This window comes from Trichosurus vulpecula, chromosome 1, assembly GCF_011100635.1.
Source record: "Trichosurus vulpecula isolate mTriVul1 chromosome 1, mTriVul1.pri, whole genome shotgun sequence".
In the NCBI taxonomy this organism is placed as follows: domain Eukaryota; kingdom Metazoa; phylum Chordata; class Mammalia; order Diprotodontia; family Phalangeridae; genus Trichosurus; species Trichosurus vulpecula.
This window is the reverse complement of record NC_050573.1, coordinates 183,155,458-183,175,574: the sequence shown is the minus strand read 5'-3', so window position 1 is coordinate 183,175,574 and position 20,117 is coordinate 183,155,458. Positions and strand designations below refer to the sequence as shown.

General features: G+C 41.3%; 1 protein-coding gene across 3 annotated transcripts in view; it reads right to left on the bottom strand.

The window, feature by feature from the left end:
- The window catches only part of JARID2 (jumonji and AT-rich interaction domain containing 2), a 331,939-nt gene that overhangs the window by 81,327 nt on the left and 230,495 nt on the right, over nt 1–20,117 (bottom strand). For all 3 annotated transcript variants that reach the window (XM_036738762.1, XM_036738771.1, XM_036738779.1), the window contains one exon: nt 14,665–14,834. In XM_036738762.1, the coding sequence (XP_036594657.1) occupies nt 14,665–14,834 (170 nt within the window). The remainder of the gene's footprint in view (nt 1–14,664; nt 14,835–20,117) is intronic.

Genomic DNA, 20,117 nt, shown 5'->3' with positions numbered 1-20,117 from the left:
GTGCGATGACTGACTTTGATAGACAGAGTTCTTCTTAGCAATGCAAGGATCTAAGAAAACTCCAAATAACTCATGATGGAAAATGCTATCCAAATCCAAAGAAAGAACTTCGGAGTCTGAATGCAGATAGAGTCTCATGGAAGTGAATGCTGAAAACTAAAACTAAAAATAAATTAATTATAACAAAAAAGGCTTGTTACCTTGTAAGAGATGGCTCTCTAGAAGGTGTTAAGGTGAAGAACACATGATACAAAAAACAAAAGGTAAAAAGTTTTTTGCTTTGTTTTGGATTTTTAAAAGCTTTTCTAATACTCCATGCAAGAAGTGATCAGTACCTAAAACAGGGTGGTGACTGGACTCCCTGAGCTATGAAAGAGGGAATTAGTTCTAGATAGAACAAAAAAGTTTTGGCAACTGATTGGCTATGTGGTATGAGGGAAAGAGGGGAGACAAAGATGCCACTGAGTTACTGAGAACCTGGATAACTAGAACGGAGGTTATTGTCAGTGGTAGGGAAGTATGAAAGTTGAGTGGGTTTGGGGAGGAAGTGAAAATAATCCCTATGATTCAAATATACCTGCTCTTCCTGTGTGGTTTTTCCTATCCCAATCAAAACGGGAATAGGAGACACTCACTCACCAGTCACTGCCCCTAGCACAAAACCAACCCTCTGAGCTCATCTATCAGAGAGCTGGGGTGGGGGGGTGGGGTGGGGCACGCAAGGGCAGGGGGAATTTCAAAAAGGGAATAATGTAGCTGTTTCTGTGGATGCCTAGGAGCCCCGAGAGGCCCAGGTCTGTCTCATAAAGGGAAGATGGGGAGAGAGGAGGTTGGGAGCTTGTGAATCAGACAGCAGAGGGAGGGAGTGCTGGAGGATAAGGGTAGGTGTGATTGTGTGGAAGACAAATGCCACTGGCCATTACAGCAAGGGTCAAGTGTGTTCCATCTTTCCACCCTACAACTGGGGATAACAGAGAACCTTAGGGAGTAAATCCACTGGTCCCTCCTTGGGAGACCACTGCTATATACAATAAAACATTCATGGCAGCACTCTTTGTGGGGTCAAAAAAAAACCCAGCTTCTCAGAGATCCTATCTGTAACATCTGCCCCATTCTCCCAAAACAACGACAAAGCTTCCCACTCTTTGTGGGGAGGGAGATGGCTGGACATCAATTGTAGAGCAGCTGAACAAACTGTGGAAGGGGGAATGTAAAGAGATACTATGAGGGCAGATAGGTGGTGCAGTGGATAGAGCACTGGCTCCTGAGTCAGAAGGACGTGAGTTCAAATGTGGCCTCAGACACTTTCTAGCTGTATGACTTTAGGTAAGTAACTTACTTTGCCCTCCCCCCCAAAAAAAGGGAGAGAGATATTACAGTCAGAGGAGAAAGAGGAAGAATTATATAAGGTGAAGCAGAATAAAACAAGCAGAAGTAAACAACATACATAATGACTACAATAATGCAAAAAGTAACAACTACAGAAATCAGTAAAGAAATTGTAATGAAAAATGCTGGTTGTAGTGAACTGATCAGGAAACATGCCTTCCTCCCCTCAGCAGACAGGTGGAGAACCACAGATGAAGAATGTGGCATATATATACTCTGCTAGTGTGTGTACTGGTCTTTCTGGTGTCAGCTGGCTTAACTAAAATGTTTTCTTTGTTACAGGGAAGGGTTCAGTGATTGGGAGGGGATAAGTGGACTAGTAAAGAGAAGCTAGGTATGGTATAAAAATTAAAGTTCAATAATCTTCTCCAAAAAAATACAGAAAAACCCTTAGTTAAGCCTGCAGAAACTGACAATGGCAGGGTACATCGAAAGAAGGAAGGGAATGGTCCCCGGGAACATTCCTTGCAGCTGCTTACCAAATTATCTGTGGCAGACATAGTCACTGCCTAGCCTTCTACCCTCCTCTCTCTTTTCTCCACTGAGGCTGGAGATTATCATCATCAACAGATTTTCTAATAGGCCTAAAAACATTTGTGACAGACATAAGCAAATGTAGAAAAGGGAGAGAATGTCTTCAAGACACTCAATTTTGAGGGAGAGCTTTTATTTTAAGAATCAGAAGCAGAAATTTCATTTAGAAGGTTCCACGCGATAACGGACTGATGGATTCATTGGTCCAAAGAGGAAATTATTAAGGCAAGGGTTGGAGTAGGGAAAAGGAGAAAAAGACGGGGTAAGGAGGAAATTCTTGGAAAGTTTTCTAAGGATCAGCTTAACTTACTTTATTTTTAAAAATATATATCCTGAACAATTTATTGTAAACTCAATATTAAGCAGTGACAAGCCTAACTTGCTCTGTAACTATTTCCATTTATAAATGAATTTTTCTGGATTCATGCAAATAAATCTAATCAAAAGGACTTGTAACAACAACAAAAAAAGGAATGGGGAGAAAAACTACCAATTGATAACCAGTGTCCCAAATACCATGGAGAGCAACCACAGTGTGGGAAGGACAGTTAATGCCAGGAATTTACAGGAGACAAAATCCAAGCAAGGAGCCAGTAATAACACCGGTGGTCTCAGACATCTAAACACAAATGCAAAAACTATGAGTCCCAAGGAAAGTGAACTAACTAGGGTTTAGTAGGATAAGAATCACCGCTGAATATGGTTCTGGAAGGGACTGCCTAATTTAAAAAGGAAAGGATCCTCTACTTAAAAGATATACTACATAAGGAAATTATGAAACCAAAAAGGGGTAGGAAGCATATGAGTTAAGATCTCACCCCCCAACAAGCAATACTACTGGCATTAAAGCATATAAGAGAGCAGCTGGACAGAGAGAGGGAAAAAGTTTTGGAAAACAGATTAAATGTTGGCTAGGGATCATTATAAATTGGTGATGGAAGATATTTGCTGAAGCACTACAAAGGAGTAGAATAGCTAATAATTTCTTGCTCCATCTAAGTAGGAACAAGCCTCTTCCCGGAAACATCCACCCCCAAAAACTCAGCAACCAAAGGGTTCCTACACCAGGCTTGAGGATAAGCAACATACTAACAGTGGAATTGTCTCACCTTCTCTGAAAGGTCTCAAATTTGCTTTCTTTCTTCCCTTTGCAATTGGGGGTAGGTGTGGCGGGGGAGGGTGTGAGGGTGCAGAGAGCTACTAGATATTATACTGTTGGGGGGATTTCTTTTGCTAAACCTCACAATCTTGCTTGAGGTAAGTTTAATCTACTAATGTGTAAAATAGGTAACCTTCTAAAGAAAACTGACCTACAATGTTTTAAAAGTGATCTGAAAGAAAAGGTCTAGAGAAGAGAGATAGAATGGCCAGTGAGAATGAGAAAAAAAACAATCTTTCAAATTTATACGACCTTTTAAAAAAAACAGCTAATAAGATAAATGAGCAATACCATTACAACAATAAAATTATTTACATTTATATTATTTTTTTACAACCACTGCAAATCCTTATACTATTACTATTTTTTTAATGAAAGCTTTATTAATACCTTTTATTTTCACATCGCAGTCATTTTCAGGTATATCCCACCACCCAGGGAATTTTCCCAGGTGGATAAGAAAAAGAGAAAAGAAGAGAAGAAAGAAAGGAAGACAGAAGGGAAAAAGAGAAAGAAAATGAGAGGGAAGGAGAAAAAGAGAAAATTTAGGAGAAGAGAGGGGAGGAAAAGCAAGAGGAGGAGAAGGAATGTGGCTCGAGCAAAGATAGTGACTACTTCTGACCATGCAGACAATATTCTCTACTTGTAATGCTCACCTCCTCCAAGAGGAAGGAGGTGAATGTTAACATAGTATAGTTGAAAGTGATATACACATAATTTGGTCAGTTCAATAATACTGTTTCAAAGGATCTCTATGCCGTCAATTTTTGTAAAGTTTAAGATTATTTATGTTAAGTGACCTACCTAATTTATCCTTTTAACAAGTTAGGATTCTTCCACATTGCAGTTTCTTAAATTAAGGCATCCCTGATGTTATTTTGACATAAGGGGGTCATCACTGGGGGCTGGAAAACCATATGGCATGCAGAAAATTATGTTTTAATGTTAAGCCAAGAGCAGCTCCTATTCTTGATAGCATACCTTTATACACATTCAATATTTCTGGGGTAATGCTAAAGGGTAGATAGAAAAAAAAACTCAAGGCCACGAAAGAAGAGAGAACAGACTATAGCTGGTCAAAGCAGAATACTTAACTGGACAATATTATTATCTTCTCTGCTTATTCTAAATTCTATCCCATTACTCAAAATACAGTTTGAAGCAGAACCTCCACTGTCTATAAATGCCAACTCACTTATAGTCACACAAGTATTTGATTCTAAACAAGTCACTTCAAATATTTATTAAAGACTGAGGGAGGGAGGGAGACATAGAAAGCAAAGATCCTTTCTGCCCTTAACTTACATTCTAATGTGGTAAACAAAACATAAAGGGGAGGAATTATGTTCATCAAAGTTATTGAAATAATGGGGGAGAGGGGAAGAGAGAAAGAGAGTACGCACGCCTTAGGGAAATAAATTAACACATCCTATCCCCAAAAAATGGTAGAGTTGATTTGATCTGAATTAATGGTTCCATTCCATTCACTCATGCGCTGTGTGTCATGTAATTGGATGAAAAGATTAACTGTCTCACAATGTATGCTGTTGTTATGCTCAAACAAGTGGGTCTTATTGTCCTTACTCAGCTGTATGCTGCTTCAGGGCAGGGCCCAGGCAGAAGTCATCTTCTGTATACCCCACATTTCCAAGGATGCTGTTGATGGATCTCAGATGTTGGAGTGGGATGGAGAAAAGAAATTATTTTTATCCCCAGGAACATAATGAAAAAGGGCAATGGGGACACCATGATCGGGGAAATAAGCAACAAATCATCCTGCAGGATATCTTAGTTTTGCTAAGAAAAAAAAATTTAAAGGACTTGTTTGAAGTGTTTCAGAGAGAAGAAAGCAGAAACCAAGGAAATACAAAGATTATAACAATGTAAATGAAGACCACAAAACTCAGGTCAAAATACAATGGATGGCACTGGAGCCAGAGTCCTTTCCGTTAACAAATAATAAAAGATTCAAGCAGAAAATGGAATGACTGTCAGTCAAAAAAACCTTTCAGGCAGTGAGTGCTTCTTTACCACTTTTAGGGAGAGTCATTTATGTCTTTGTTCCCTATGTCAAATGCATCAGTCGATAAAGAAATTGAAACGAAAAAAATGCTGCCAAAAACCACCATTACAAAACATATTTTCAACCTTTCAAGAAAAGATTAAAAAAGAGGAATCCTTGGCTGGTACAACAAATGACCCTTCTATCCAGGACCCTGGGAGAAAAGAGGCTATGACATGGATGTGACAAAATGACCAGTCAAGGGGCCACACTCTTCCCTTGATCACAAACTCACTATGTGATACCAGGCAAGTGATGTCAATACAATGGTCCCCTCTGAAGGTCCCTTGAAGGTAGAAGTTTTATGGCTCTATGACTAGGATTCAGAGGGAGATGAAGAGAGGAAAAAGCTTCCCTGTGGAGGTCCTTCAATAAGAAGATAAAATAAAAAAAGATTTTTAGAAGACGTAGGTGTGCTTGCCATACACCAGATCACTCAGCAAATGCAAACTGTTTAAACAAGGCTGAGTACTGTATTTATGCTAAAGTTATTAAGGAAAGTGACTAAATCAATTAAAGAAAAATAAGGGGGAAACAGGGCTAAGATTTCTTTAAAAAAGAAAAAAAAGTCCACATCTCAAACCAAGAATGATAGCCATTTGACACAAGGGTGTCACTAAGAAACCCAGGGATAGAAATGACAAAGCAGACTGGGAGGCCTCCAAATGAAACAGTGACTTTTTCTTTTAAAAAAGGACAAAATATAATTATAAAGTGGTGAAACTGAGGAGTGGGGGTGGGGGAAGTAGAGACACTTCCAGGGTGGAAAATCCCTTTCACCTGCTCACTTTGGGGACTGTCTTCTAAAAAACATAACCAGAGTTAAGGAGAGGTAACTGAAAGACAGGTAGAAAGGCTCAATACTTAAAACCAGTGAAAGAAAAGAATGGGAGATGACAAGTTGGGGGGGGGGGGGGAGAGAGGGAGAGGGAGAGAGAGGGAGAGGGAGAGGGAGAGGGAGAGGAGAGAGAGAGAGAGAGGAGAGAGAGAGAGAGAGAGAGAGAGAGAGAGAGAGAGAGAGAGAATTAATACTGGGGAAAAGATGACAGAATAGTGCTTAGCAGTTTTAATTTTCTGTCATGTCTCTTGTATTCTTAGGGTAACAAAATCCTGAACATTCAACCTTAATCACAAAATAAGCCTGGTTTATGACCTTAATTAACAAATTACAGAGGTTGACTTGTTACACAGAAGAGCAGTACATGCCACCTGACACTTGGTGGTTTTGGAGACGTAACCCGTGAAAGGGCTGTTTTAGGTGCCAAAGCTCTGATTTCTCAAAAATGAATTACCTTTTAAAAATCTATGGAATCAAAGTTCTCTTTTACCACACTGTTTTTCAATAACAATTAGAGGCAGATTTCCGTCTCTGATTATTTAAAGTGCATTAGCAAATGTGAAAAAAATCTGAACTTGGATGAGAGAAGGGGAATCAGGAGCAGTGAAAGCATCTGCGTTTTGCCAAAGCAGTATTTCATTACTTTTCAGCATTAGCTGGCAATGTCTCTGCAATATTTACTGAAGTGCAAACCAAATGTTTTCATCTGGACAAAAATCAAACTGTGGTATGTTACAACCACAACAGAAATCAGTGTAATCCAAAAGCCTGCTCTCTCTAATTTAGGCTGTGGTTTCTATAAAATTGGATCCTTCTCAGAAAAGCATGTTGACAAGATGAACCCCTCAACCCTTTCTCTCTTCCCTCCCCTCTCACCATCTCTTTAACAAATAGGCCAGTTTTGCTTTAGAAAAACCTTTCTCTAACGATTCATATTATATATAGGTGAGATTTAGAAAAGGCTGCTAGTTCAAAATCTCTGGACTGAACCAATAAAAACTGGCCAGTGATGGTGACCATATATCAAGACAAAAGTTAGAATGTAGCCCATTTACTGACTTAACTAAAAAAAAAACCTGTCATCATTTCTGATCAAAGATAATTGGGGGGGGAAGGAGAGAGATGTGGATTTAGTAGCACCCACCCACACACATACCAGTAACAGGCTGGGGGGGAGGGAGTGCACAGCCTTTGTAGCACTACCCTTCAAAGATATTTCTATGATCTGAGCAAGTCGGGTGGTGTTCCTGCTGTGTCAAGCCCTGGGTCCTGTATTATCCCACTACCCCAAGGGTTAAAGTTCTGTAGCATCATACTAGGAACAACCCCTGAAAAAGAGAAAAATTCATTCTAACTAAATTACCATCTATCCACCTTCTTTCTCATCTGAGCCCATAAATATCTTCCTTGTAAATACTTACATAGACACTTATACAGATACAACTTGCATACTTAAACATGTTAATAAATTCAAAACCTATTCTCCATATAGCCAGAAATCCAAATCAAAGGGAACCCTGGTAGATTAATGCAGAGCTGTAGCCTAAAAGAGCAACCAGCCAAAAAAAAGAAAAAGAAAAAGCCTGCGGCAATAGTATGAAAAGCCTCATGCTCTATTTTGTAAACCACAGTCAGGAAATGTATCTTCAGTGTCTTTTGAAAACACACAAGTCAGAGGAGAAAGAGTGAGCGGTAATAATGGGGAAAGGAAGGGATGGCAAACTAAGAAATAAGAACTTGCTTAAATATCCTGAATTTAAGCATAGCTGGGAAGCAATATCATATTTGGAAATACAGAGCCCTTGGCCAAAAGAGAATTTTTTAAAGGATAGGTAATAAGTAATGGCCTATACCAGTGCTGTTTGGTTCATCAACATTCCTGACCTCAGAGAAACAGAGCATGGATGAACAAGCACACACATGAATACACCCTCCCACACACACCCGTGTCTTTTTTTTTCCTCTAGCCCACATTCATTCACTTTCAGCCAACCTAAGAGACATCTTCCTAGAAGAATCCCAACTGAAGGGCGCACTTGCTCTCTGGATAGAACAGGTTACAGCAGTGACCCCATTATGAGTGTACAATTTTCCCCTCCTGGCTTAGTTTTCAGATTATACAGAATCCCTAAATACCCTCATCTTCTTCACTGACCTGGTTTTGAGTTTCCATGCAATTGATGAGAAAGGGGAAAATACCTATAATTAAAGCTGGCACTGTTCACCCACAATCTTTTCCATATGGCCTAGAAAATCTCTGAATTGCCTCATTCTCTAGTTTATGATTTTAAACACACATACACACACACACACAACACAACACAAAATCAAATATAAATCCATAGACGCTATCTTTAAATTCAATTAAATTTAACAAGCAATCATTTAACTTATTTAATTCCATTTAGCAAGCATTCATTGTGTGTGCTATGCCCTTGAAATAGACAAAGACGATAAATCATGCAGTACAGTCAACAGTGAGCTGGTCCTGGAGTTCAAATCTAGCTTCAGATGCTTACTACTGTATGACCCTAGCCAGTTCATGCTGTTGTGCGGTCATATCTGACTCTTCTTGACCCCCAATTGGGGTTTTCTTGCAAAGATACTGCAATGACTTGTCATTTCCCTCTCCACTTCATTTTACAGATAAGGAAACTGAGACGAACAGGGTTAAGTGACTTGCCTAGGATCACAAGGCTAGTAAGTATCTGAGAGGGGATCTGAAGGCCCAGTCTGCTATCCACTACACAACCTAGCTAAGTAAGCTAGCAGGTGCTCATGACATTGATATACAGTACAAACAGAGTAATTTGGCAGGGAGTAGCTCAGTGCCTGGAGATAGACTAGTAGTTAGGAAGGCCTGAATTCAAATCCAGCCTCAGGGCACTAAATGACCCTGGGCAAGTCTTCAAATTATCCATCTTGCCTCCATACTCCAAAGCAGAAGTTCCCATTACCCTTGTCTGAGCTATAAGATAACGGAGAACAGCCACTGCTGAAGAGACCTTCCATCACAAATCCAAAGTAGGCCAGGGTCTGCTTAAAATATTTCACTCCCAGTCTCTCTAAATGGATGTCAGTAAGGACAGGGGGTGCCAAGGGAACTAATCAATGGGAGGGTAAGGATAAAGCCACACATAGCAACCTAGGTCAGGGAATCAGTAAAAGACAACAAGGAGCCTGCCCCATGCATCTACAGGGAGTGAAAAACACAAATGGTCAATTAGCAAAGGGCCCACCAGAAATAAGAGGCTGGCTCACTGTGTGCATCCCCTTTCTTTCTCCCTTTCTTGTCTCATGACAGTCTCTAACAACTCATCAAGGTCACAAAGCAATTAAAACAGATCGTCTTCCTCAAGCAGAAATATTTCAAGGATCTTCTTTCATAACTACCCTGATAAACCCGTCCCTAGCAGGGAAATAGCTTACTCAGCGGGATCTAACCCACTTGCACAGCGGAGAGTCGGCTGAAAAATAGGAGGGTTTCTGAAGCCAGGAGTCTGTGACTTAAGGAAGAGAAAGGAGAAGACTTTGAAGGCTGTTCACCAGCTCTCCCCCAAGAGAAAGCAAACAGAGGCAGGCAGGCTGGGTCACAATTCAGAAGGGACCTTCCAGGAAGTTGTGTATCCATCTCAGAAAGAGCTTTTTTTTCTCCCCCTCCCAAACTAGTTTATATAATGTGAGGTATTCCCATCTTGTTCCAGAAGGTTCCTTCTGTGCTCAGGGATTGTTTAATTGCTTTTTAGCAGGTTAATCCCCTCTCATTATGTGACCACTATATCACCCCAGGCATCTGCCCTACTTAGAATTCATTCTCCCATAATATTCAAAGTCACTGCTGACTGGTAAAATGTGCTCTGGAGGGAAAAGCATACATACTTTCATAGAGAACTCCATAGGCATCCCTTCCCTCCTCCTGTTTCTATCAACTGGAGGCTGGCAGGCAGCCTGTCACCGAAACTCCTGTACCATCAAGGTAATGCCAGCCCAGAATTACTAGAGAAAAGGCCCCAAGATGGCAGCTCTAGAGATCTCTTTTAATTGAAATCTTTAAAAACAATCTGGTACATCTCCACCAAATGGACCCAATGCCAAAACTTGGCACCCAGAGTACCAAGGATACCATCATTTCAAGATTCTCTTTTCTTTGATGTGTCCTCCAAAAAGAAGGGAGTAAAGAGAAATACCATATATTCAATATACCAAAATTAATTTGACCATGATACCTAAAGTAGATTGATGAACTCCATAAATGGTAATGGGAAGGAAGAGAGGCAGTGAGAGGAGGAAATATTTGGGCGAGAGAAATTTTGATGCAAGAGGAAATTCATTCTATTTCCCTACTAAAAATGGTATACACAATACATACCACTAATGATGGATATATAATTTCATATTTACTATTTTGCCTCATTAATTCAAAGGTTCTGGATTCCATCAGAATGAGTAACTCCCCTCCAATGACAAAGACAGCAATCCTTCTACAACATCGTAAGTGGAGGATTGGTGAAGCCAAAAAATTCATCCTCACCCACTGGTCAACCTAGTAATAGGGTATCTTCTAACTGTTCCTCAGATGACACATCCCTAAGCCCCCATCCATGAAACCCTTCCAGTATGATAGACCCAGCCAGTGTTTCCCTACCACTGGCAGAGCATTCAAGAACCCATGGTAACCTTCACACCAAAAAGAGGCAAAGCCAGAAGATTTAATATTTTAGGTAAAAAAAAAAATTCTTAAGAATAAAGAGAAACCCAAAGGGCAATCAAACTGCACATACTCTTTGATTCAGCAATACCACCATTGAGTCTGTAAGCCAAGGAGATCAAAGAATAGGGAAAGGACCCGCACGTACAAAAATATTTAAACCAGCTCTTTTTGTGGTGGCAAAGAATTGGAAAATGAGGGGATGCCCATCAATTAAGGAATGGCTGAACAAGCTGTGGTACATGAATGTAATGGAATACTACTGTGCTATAAGAAACGATGAGTAGGTGGATTTCAGAAAAACCTGGAAAGGCTTCAAAGAGACCAGAACCAGGAGAACATTGTACACATTAACAGCAATGTTGTATGATGATCAACTATGAATGACTTAGCTCTTCTGAGCAATGCAGTGATCCAACACAATTCCAGAGGACTCACGGTAGAAAATGCTACCCACATACTGAGAAAGAACTGATGGGAGTCTAAATACGGATCAAAGTATACTATTTTCACTTTCTTTATCTTTTTCCCTTTTGGTCTGTTTCTTCTCTCACAACATGACTGATAGGGAAAAATGTTTTACATCATTAAACATATATAACCTATTTAAAATTCTTACCTTTTTAGGGAGGCGGAAGAGAGGGGGGTGAAAATTTGAAACTAAAAATTTTTTTAAATGAATGTTTAAAAATTGTCTTTCACGTAAGTGGGGGGAAAGACTATTAAAAAATGAAGAAAAAGCCCTATTTAGATTGCACAGATCACCAGAGTTCCACAGAAATGAGTTTAAGAAATTCTGGTTAGCAGGGATCTACAGTGATAAGTTTTAGTTCTTTTTTTTCCCTTTAATCTGTAAATAATTGAAAACCAGACTAGAATAAAGATAACACAAGTTATTAAGAAGAATTTCATTCTAATCACAGGAAATACAACAATGGTAAGGACATGTGTATTACTATAAACAAGCACATGTCCTCTCCACATGCACCAATGAAAGATACTAATTATGCATTTGGCAAAGGGCAAATGAGCTGAAGCAATGTAGCTATTTAGAGGTAAGAACACTGCACACACCAGGCATATCTCCGCATGCTTGCTCCATTATCCCTTCCGTTAGAAATTCTGGGTCAAGACATTAAAATGAGAAGGGAAAGACCCTGGCCAAATTGAGTCGAATGACCTCTAAATGCCTTAGAACTAGACTTTTCTGGGACCTTTCACGTAATAGATAGTAGGCAGGTATATACCTCTCTGTGCAGTTTCAATGCCAGAATTACCTTTTGGGATTTCTGCTAATGTGATATGGAGGGTGGTGGGGAAGAGGGAAAGAAAGGATGTGTTTTGTTATCTCTGAACTTTTACTCCGAGTGCCACAAATATATACCACTAAGCCTAAAACACTCCCTTATTCTACCTTCTTCATGGTTTTTACTCTATTCAATATATAACCCAAAATGGAATTGCTCGTGTTAAAGGGACACATCCTTACTAGCCCTTCTTTTCAAATCCTCTATACAAGTGAGTCTTGCAAGGAAGCACTTCTTTCTTATTAATGATTAGTTGATTAAAAAATGCCTAAAGAAGGTGGCCTTCCCTAACACAAAAACATCAGACTACACACTGTAGCAAAATGTTTTTCCTATTGAAGTCAACAAGGACCAATGACTAAAGTGACTACATTCTTTAGCCAGCTGAGGGAGAGGACAGAGACCAAGAGACAGAGAAATACAGAGATCGACTCTATTCAAATCGGACTGTTTACAAAGACACTTTTCCCAGGGTTTCATATGCATCCTACCTTCCCCTTCTCCTAGAGAATACCAAAAAAAAAAAAAACCAACCCTAATATCTTAGCTGTACACCGTTGGGAAAGTGACCAGTGAGAAGAGCTTGCTTCTTCGCTAACTGTGGATAGTAAGACAGCTCCAAGTAAACAGAGGAACTCACTTTTATTACATTACATATTACATATTAATACAATGTATTAATTCAGAAGCCTAATCCATACAATCCACTCCCTCTAAACAGGCACAACACCTCTTTCTATTTATCCCATTAGCAAAATAGAGACCTCTGCCTCGCCCCACCTCCCTAAAACCCTATCCAAGTCATCCCAAGCCCACCATCTGTCAATCATTGTTAATGCCCTTCTCTCCATGACTAAACCATTACTGATTCCAATTCTACAATGGCTCACAGAATTTTGTTTTCTGTCTTTCAAAGTCCACAATCTCAAAATTCTGGATCATTTCACCTCATGCTAGAATTATTTTTTTTTTATTTTTGGCTCTTTTGGAGACAGACCTATAAATTCCTTAGTGGAAGACCCAGTTGAAACTTCTGTCCATGGATTCAGATCTGCAAACTATCTGTCACTTACTATAAGGCTTTGCCTATGGCTACGCATCCAATTACAACAAAGATCTCGAACCCAGGTCTTCTTGGTTCTAAAATCAATTTTCTTTATGTCACAATATAACACTGCAAGGGCAGCTAGATAGCACAGTTAATACAGTTCCAGGCCTGGAGTCAGGAAGACTCCTCTTCCTGAGTTCATATCCTTTTCTCAGACCCTTACTAGCTGTGGGACCCTGGGCAAGTCACTTAACCCTGTCTTCCTCCTTTCTTCATCTGTAAAATGAGGTGGAAAAGGAAGTGGTAAGCCACTCCAGAATCTTCCCCCTGAAAACCCCAAATGGAGTCATGAAGAGTTACACAACCGAAAAAACAAATGAACAAGTTTTCTGTAAAATGTGGGTGGAGGACAGTGGTTTTCATGATCTCTCAAATCACTTCAAATTAAAATCTATGACTAACTATAAAGTTTTAAAGAGATATTATTGCTATGTGTTGCCAACTTCCTCTTATACCACTGTTCAGTGGCATATGTTTGGAGATCTATGTAATGCTGAGTGATTCTTACCCTTTCCCCCTCTTTTCCTACAAATCTTGTTGCTTTGGGGGTGGGGCGCACGGGGGGAGGGGTTCCTTGGCAAGGATACTGGAGTGGTATGCCATTTACTTCTCCAGCTCATTTTACACATTAGGAATCTGAGGCAAGCTAGTGTCTGAAGCCAGATTTGAACTCAGAAAGATGAGTCTTCCTGACTCCAGACCAGGGACTCATTAAGCCACCTAGGTGCCCTTTACAGAAAACTAAGGCCCTACCAACACGTAAAGCAATAATAATAAACCAGTTGAGGGTAGTTTGACACAGGAAGGGCTCCAGAACTCACTGGATCACAGTATTTAGAGATGAAAGGAGTCTTAAGAGATCATCTAGCTCGACCCTCTTATTTCACAGAGGAGGAAACTGAGGCCCTTAGAAATTGGACAGCTGTCCCAGTGGGGGTGAACTGGAAAGCAGCTATTCTGACAAAGACCAGCCCAGAAGCACTGAGTGATACACCTCAACGCTCTACCATTAATCACCCAATACACCTCTCAAGCTTAGCCAGACTACATTAGTGCAGCGAATTGTGACTCTACAGGTGAATCTGATTAGACTGCATTAAGAACACTGTGCACCTACAAGGCTGAACAACATCACTGAAGAGTGTCACTGCTCAAAGGAGGAAAGGCGTGAATCGGGTGGATGAGGGAGAAGAAAGATGTGAGGCCTGATAACTGATGTACTTTAGTATATTGATAACTTAATATATTAATTGATAATAGTTATTTATTATTGAACATATTAATTGATAACTACCTAATAAGCCCTTTGCACAGTGCCGAGCACATAACAGGCACTTAATAAATGCTTGCTCCCTCACCCATTCCTAACCATCTCTTCAAAAGGATTCATTCTACTTTCCACTCCTCCGCAAATCCAAGCTAGAGGAAAGAGAACTGTCTAAGAAAGGAGAAAAGCCTTCCAATTGGACAGAAGCTAGAAGTGGTCTGTGCCTCGCTACAAGGTTCCTGCTCTTCCCAATAGACAACTCCCACCACTGAGGCTGGCCCCAAAGTCCTACCTCGAAGGCAGAGAAACGTAAGGAAATCTTCCGTCTTAGGCTTCCTTTTAGAGAGGTCAGAAATCTGAGTAGCTGGAGGGGGCAGTAGCGGCTCCACTATCTTGACGGGAGTTGTGCTGGGGCTGTTCGGCTGGGACTGAGCAAACTTCCTTTGTGCTTGAAGCCTGGGCCTGTGGAAACAAAAGAAGAGTGCAAACATACTGAGTAAAGCCTAAAGAACACACACACACACAGACACGTGCACACAGACAGACAGACACACACACACACACCCCTTTAGTAACAAGGGCAGAACTCCTTTCAGATCCTTTCCAATTAAGGTGCTCAGTCACAAACAGGTTCAGCTCTCTCTGCCTGTGTTGTGGAAGCTTAATAACTCTGCTTAATGTCATGCATGAATATATTTGATAGAAAATTTGTGTGAGGGTGTAGCTGGAAAGCATCTGCATGTGGTATATTCACATGCCCAGGGACAGCACACTGCTATGAGGCCTAGCAAATGGGGATTATGGTTTTCATTTTTTTTTTACTTTCGATACAAAATGCAATAATTATGCCAAGAAAGTGCATAGAGCAAGAACCTCCTAGCCGTGGAGCTCTTGGCTCTTTAAAGCATGTCTTCAAACCATTATCTCACTTGGTAACAATATACCACTGCATTTCTGTGATAAATGCACCGTAAGCATCCCTCATTTACCTAACACTTCCATTTAATCTTTCAGATAGAAATAAAAGCCCAAATTACAGACTTTCTGCAAAGTTACCTACCTACAAAATCTATAATCCCTCCACAAAACTCCTACTGAGACATCCCCAACAGCGACACTCTGTCCCTGCTTTCTGGTTGAATCTCTCCTCCAGCACTCTATTCAAAAATGCATGCTCGAATGTCAGCAAACAGCCTCCTGATCACCAGGTGCAATCATCTCTCCTGGGCCCCCATTCTCTTTGACCTCTCTGGAGAATTTTACACTGTGAGCGACTCTTTCCTTGTGGAAACAGCACCTTTGCTTGGTGTTCATGACACGAGAGGGAAGGGAGGGAGCACTCGGTAAACTCCTCATGTGCCAGGCACTGTGCTAGGTGCTCTACAAACAGTATCCCCTGGGGGACAGGTGCTATTATTATAACCACGGAGCAGATGAGGAAGCAGAAAAAGACCGAGGTTAAGTGACTGGGACAACCCAGATTTAACCTCACAGGTCCTCCCGACTCCAAGTGGATGGCTCTAACCACTGCACCATCTAGCTGCCTCACTAGACCATCCCGGTATTCTCTGAAGCTCTCTTTTTTGGTTGGTGGTGCTGTTTACTCACTTTCAGTTGTGTCTGAGTCATCACTCCTATTGGGATTTTCTCGGCAAAGACACTGGAGTCATTTGCCATTTTCTTCTCCGGCTTATTTTACAGATGAAGAAAATGAGGCAAGCAGATGAAGTGACCTGCCCAGAGTCACACGGCTAGGAAGTGTCTAAGGTTGGATCTGAACTCAAGTCTTGCTGTCTGTAGGCCCAGTGCTCTGTTCCCTGCACCACCTTACCTGTCCTGAAACTCTCTTACCTACTACTTCCCCGCCCCCGGCCAAAAAAAAGCTTCTTTGTTCTCCTGAAACTTACCATAGGGACATTTAACAAGACTCTTCTCTGCAGTTCTCTCTTAATGAATCCTTTATTCAATTCTCTTGCCTCCCAATGTGAGGGCTTCAACCATTGCCTCTCTCCACAGAACTGCTTCACAAATTTATATCCCCCAAATCCAACCCGATTCTTGAACTCTCATTCAACGTAACCCAACTCCTACCATTTCGATGCCTCAGAATCACCTCACATTTAATAGGATAAAATCAAACTTATCTTATTGCACCCCCGCTCCCTCACCAAATACCCTGGCTGACTCCTCTGTTTTTATATTCTCAGGGCCACTGAAAAGCTCAGAACTTCGGAGCCCTAGTTGACCGTTCCCCCTCTCTAGGAGATCCCACGGCATCCAGAAACAAGGTCTGTCAATTCTTCCTTACTCATGTCTTTCACAACCCTATCGTATCTTTCAATCCCTCTTTTGTTACCTTGCTGTATAGACTGGGCATACTAGATACAGAATTAGGACCCTCAGAGTTCACATCTAGGGGCCAGCCAACGCCTCCCAAACGATTCCCACCCTGCAGTCTCTCCTTGACCACCACAGGACCAAATTAAACTCTCTAAAGGCTGAATCCCATTACCCTTTCTTGGTCTTCATTAGTTTTTCAGACAGGCAAGAGTCTAATAACGAACCAAACTTCTCCAACATGTCTTGTTTTTGTTTTAAACAATATCATCATCTTGTTTTAAATATTACCATTTTTATTTCTATGCTCAATAAGTTAAGAATCTATCCATGGAATCACCGTAATAAATCAGGAGGCAGTTAATTCTGTAAGCTATATGGATTTCTCTCATATTTCTTCAGGTACAGAACACCAACTACTAAAGTCCAAATTGCTGAGAACAAGTATTGATAAATCCCTAAATAATGGTTAAAATTCCTATTAGCACATCCATGGGGAATGGGTGATCACGTATATGTAAATGTGTATATGGATGCATGGATGGAGGTGGGGCTGGGGAGGGGACAAGGAGGTACAATGGAAAAAGTGGTAGGCCTCAAGGACCTGAGTTCAAATCCAACCTCAGACACCTACTAGCTGTGTGCCCCCGGACAAGTCACTTCACCGTTTCCCTCAGTTTCCACATCTTTTAAATGAGCTAGAGAAGGAAATGGCAAGCACTCTGGTAAAACCCACATGAATAAAACAACTGAACTACAACCAAAATATATGTATGTGTTTATGTGTGTATGTATGCACACATACACATTTTGTCACTTGATCCTACAGAATGTTTCATCTTTTTCTTTCTGTCTCCTGGCCTAACAAACGGTAGATGTAAAAGTAGATTCAAACAGAACTCTATCCTGGGTCCAACCTGAACCCTCAAAGAGCATGCTACTGCAGAGGACAGGAAAAGTTGCCAAAATAACTCCCTGGTTCCTAAAACCAGGTCAAATCAAAAAGCACTGTTACTTACCAAGTTACATGAGGCAACCCACCTCCTGTTTCCTGGTCCCAACAATGCCTGGGAAGGGTGTGTGTGTGTGTGTGTGTGTGTGTGTGTGTGTGTGTGTGTGTGTTGGTGTGGAGGGAGTTTGCTTTTCACCCCTTAAAAATAATGCACCCTTCACCTTTCCTACTGAAAAATAAAGGGAATGTGCCAATTTTATTTCCCATACATCAGTATTTAGAGAGACTACAGACTATGATTTATAGTCTCTGAGTGGTGCAGGAATTTCACAAAAATACTGTCTGCATGTGAACAGGATGCTATGTGTTTATTGCTTTTTGAAAAGTCAGCAACAACAAATGCCACACATTATGAGACGCCTGCGCAGCCATAATGAAAAACAAACACACAAACACAGATGAAGAGCAGATGACAGAGTGGGATGCCATAAGATAGTTTACACTCTAAACTCCTCCTCCTCCTGTTTAAAGAAAAGGCACTCCATGCTGGACAACCCATGCAGTGGGGCTACGAAAAACAAAGCAAAGACAAAACGCTGACCAGGAGCAGGAAAATCAGCCAGAAACCTTCATGGAAGAGGCTGAGCTCCCAGAGGACCAGGCAGCCCCAGCACTGGTCATAGTAACAAAAGCAAGCCTAGCCTCTCTCATTTCAAGAATGATATGATATCCGTACAAGGACAGACTAGGAGCTTGGCTTCTGAGCCAATGATCCTTAAGGAAGAAAAATGCGTGGCCTCCAGAGCCCCACGGCTATACCGGGGGGAGACCCAGTTCCAATGGTAAACTTCGTTGTTAAAACTTCATTATAAGACATAAATAGTAAAAGCTGCACAGGGGTTCTGGAGAGTAAAGAGAAGATAATTCACAGAAGCATCATTTAAGGAACCATCAAGAGCAAGGGCTGCAGTAGGGGTGTGGCAGGTATAAACAGAAGCTACCAATTAAAGGGAAATAAAGATTCTTGTCCAGAAAGAAGTCTCAGGCCCCTGCAGCTGGGGAAGCTCCTCACCCACCCTCCCCAGGGAAAGCAGGGCTCAACATCCCTTCTGACACAGACACCTCCTAATTTTTTTTAAGGGGGTGGGGTGGGTGGTGAATTCTTCAATCTACGGGATTAGAAACCTGATTTCACTTCCTGACAAAACTCTGTAACAATTTATAAAGGTTTCAGAACACTCATAAAGGAAAGCAGCGATTGCTACAAGACAGCATGGGTTCATCCACAACAAGTCCCGCCAGACTAACCTTTTCTGACCTTTTAATCTTATTCTTTAATAGGGTTACTAGATCAAGGGGATGTTCACAGATACAGCCTACCTAGATTAAAGCCAGCCACATGAACCTCCCTCTCTCACTCCATCTTTATAGACAAGACAGATAAGGACTAGATGATAGCACGGTAAGCTGGATTTATAACTACCTTGTAATGACTAGATAGAGAATGCAGTGATTAAGGGACCAGTGAAGTCTGCAGAAGAGTGCCAGTAGGCCCCATGCTTGGCCTGTGTTCATGTTTACAAATGAAATGGAGGCACAGATAGCGTGTTTACCAGACTTGAATTCATAACCCGCCTTCCCCACTCTTACGACTCCCAGCACAAAGGTGCCCGTATCTGTGGCAATTACTGGAGCTGACAAAAAAATTACTAGGGAAAAGAAGAGTGGGGTTCAAATTAAGACCCAAGTAAGTTTAAACCAAATGTTAGGCCAACTCAATTCTTCAGAATGCCCAAATCCAAAGGGTTAATAAAGCATGTTGGGATCAGGAGATACACTAAGAATACTGCTGATGTGACTACTGCAACAACCTAATTGGCTTGTACCATGTGTCAACATTTGATGGGCTTGGCATATGTTTCCAAGTGAGGGGTCTGTGTGACCACACCAGGGGTGCAATATTAGTGTGTAACCTCTGGATTAAGAGGTACCAGTGAAAATATGAGTAACAGTATCCTTCCCGTATCAAATGCCCCCCTAAGCCACAGAGGCCAAGGTTTAGCCAGGTCAAGGACTAGGCAAGTCAGAAAGTCACTGTGGGAAAAGATAGGAGGTGAGTCATAAACCACCACTGGCACCATCATTACCTCTCCTCGTACTTAGACAGCTTAGGAGTAATGGTGATGCCTATCACCAGCTCCAATTCCAGACTTGTACCCAATGCCATCAATGGGGACATCCACCAACGACAACTAAATGCCATCAATGGGCAGGCAAACCTAAGATGTCCAGGAAGGCAGTACCATCACCCCAAACAGCTAGCCTTGCTTCCACACCCAAACAAGGGGAAACTTCTGTGGAAAAAGGAGCCAGTCATTCCCACCAACTGATCAGAGGATAAGAAAACCAGCTTATCTCAAACAGAAAGGCACCCTGAAGGAAAGGAGAGCTAGGAA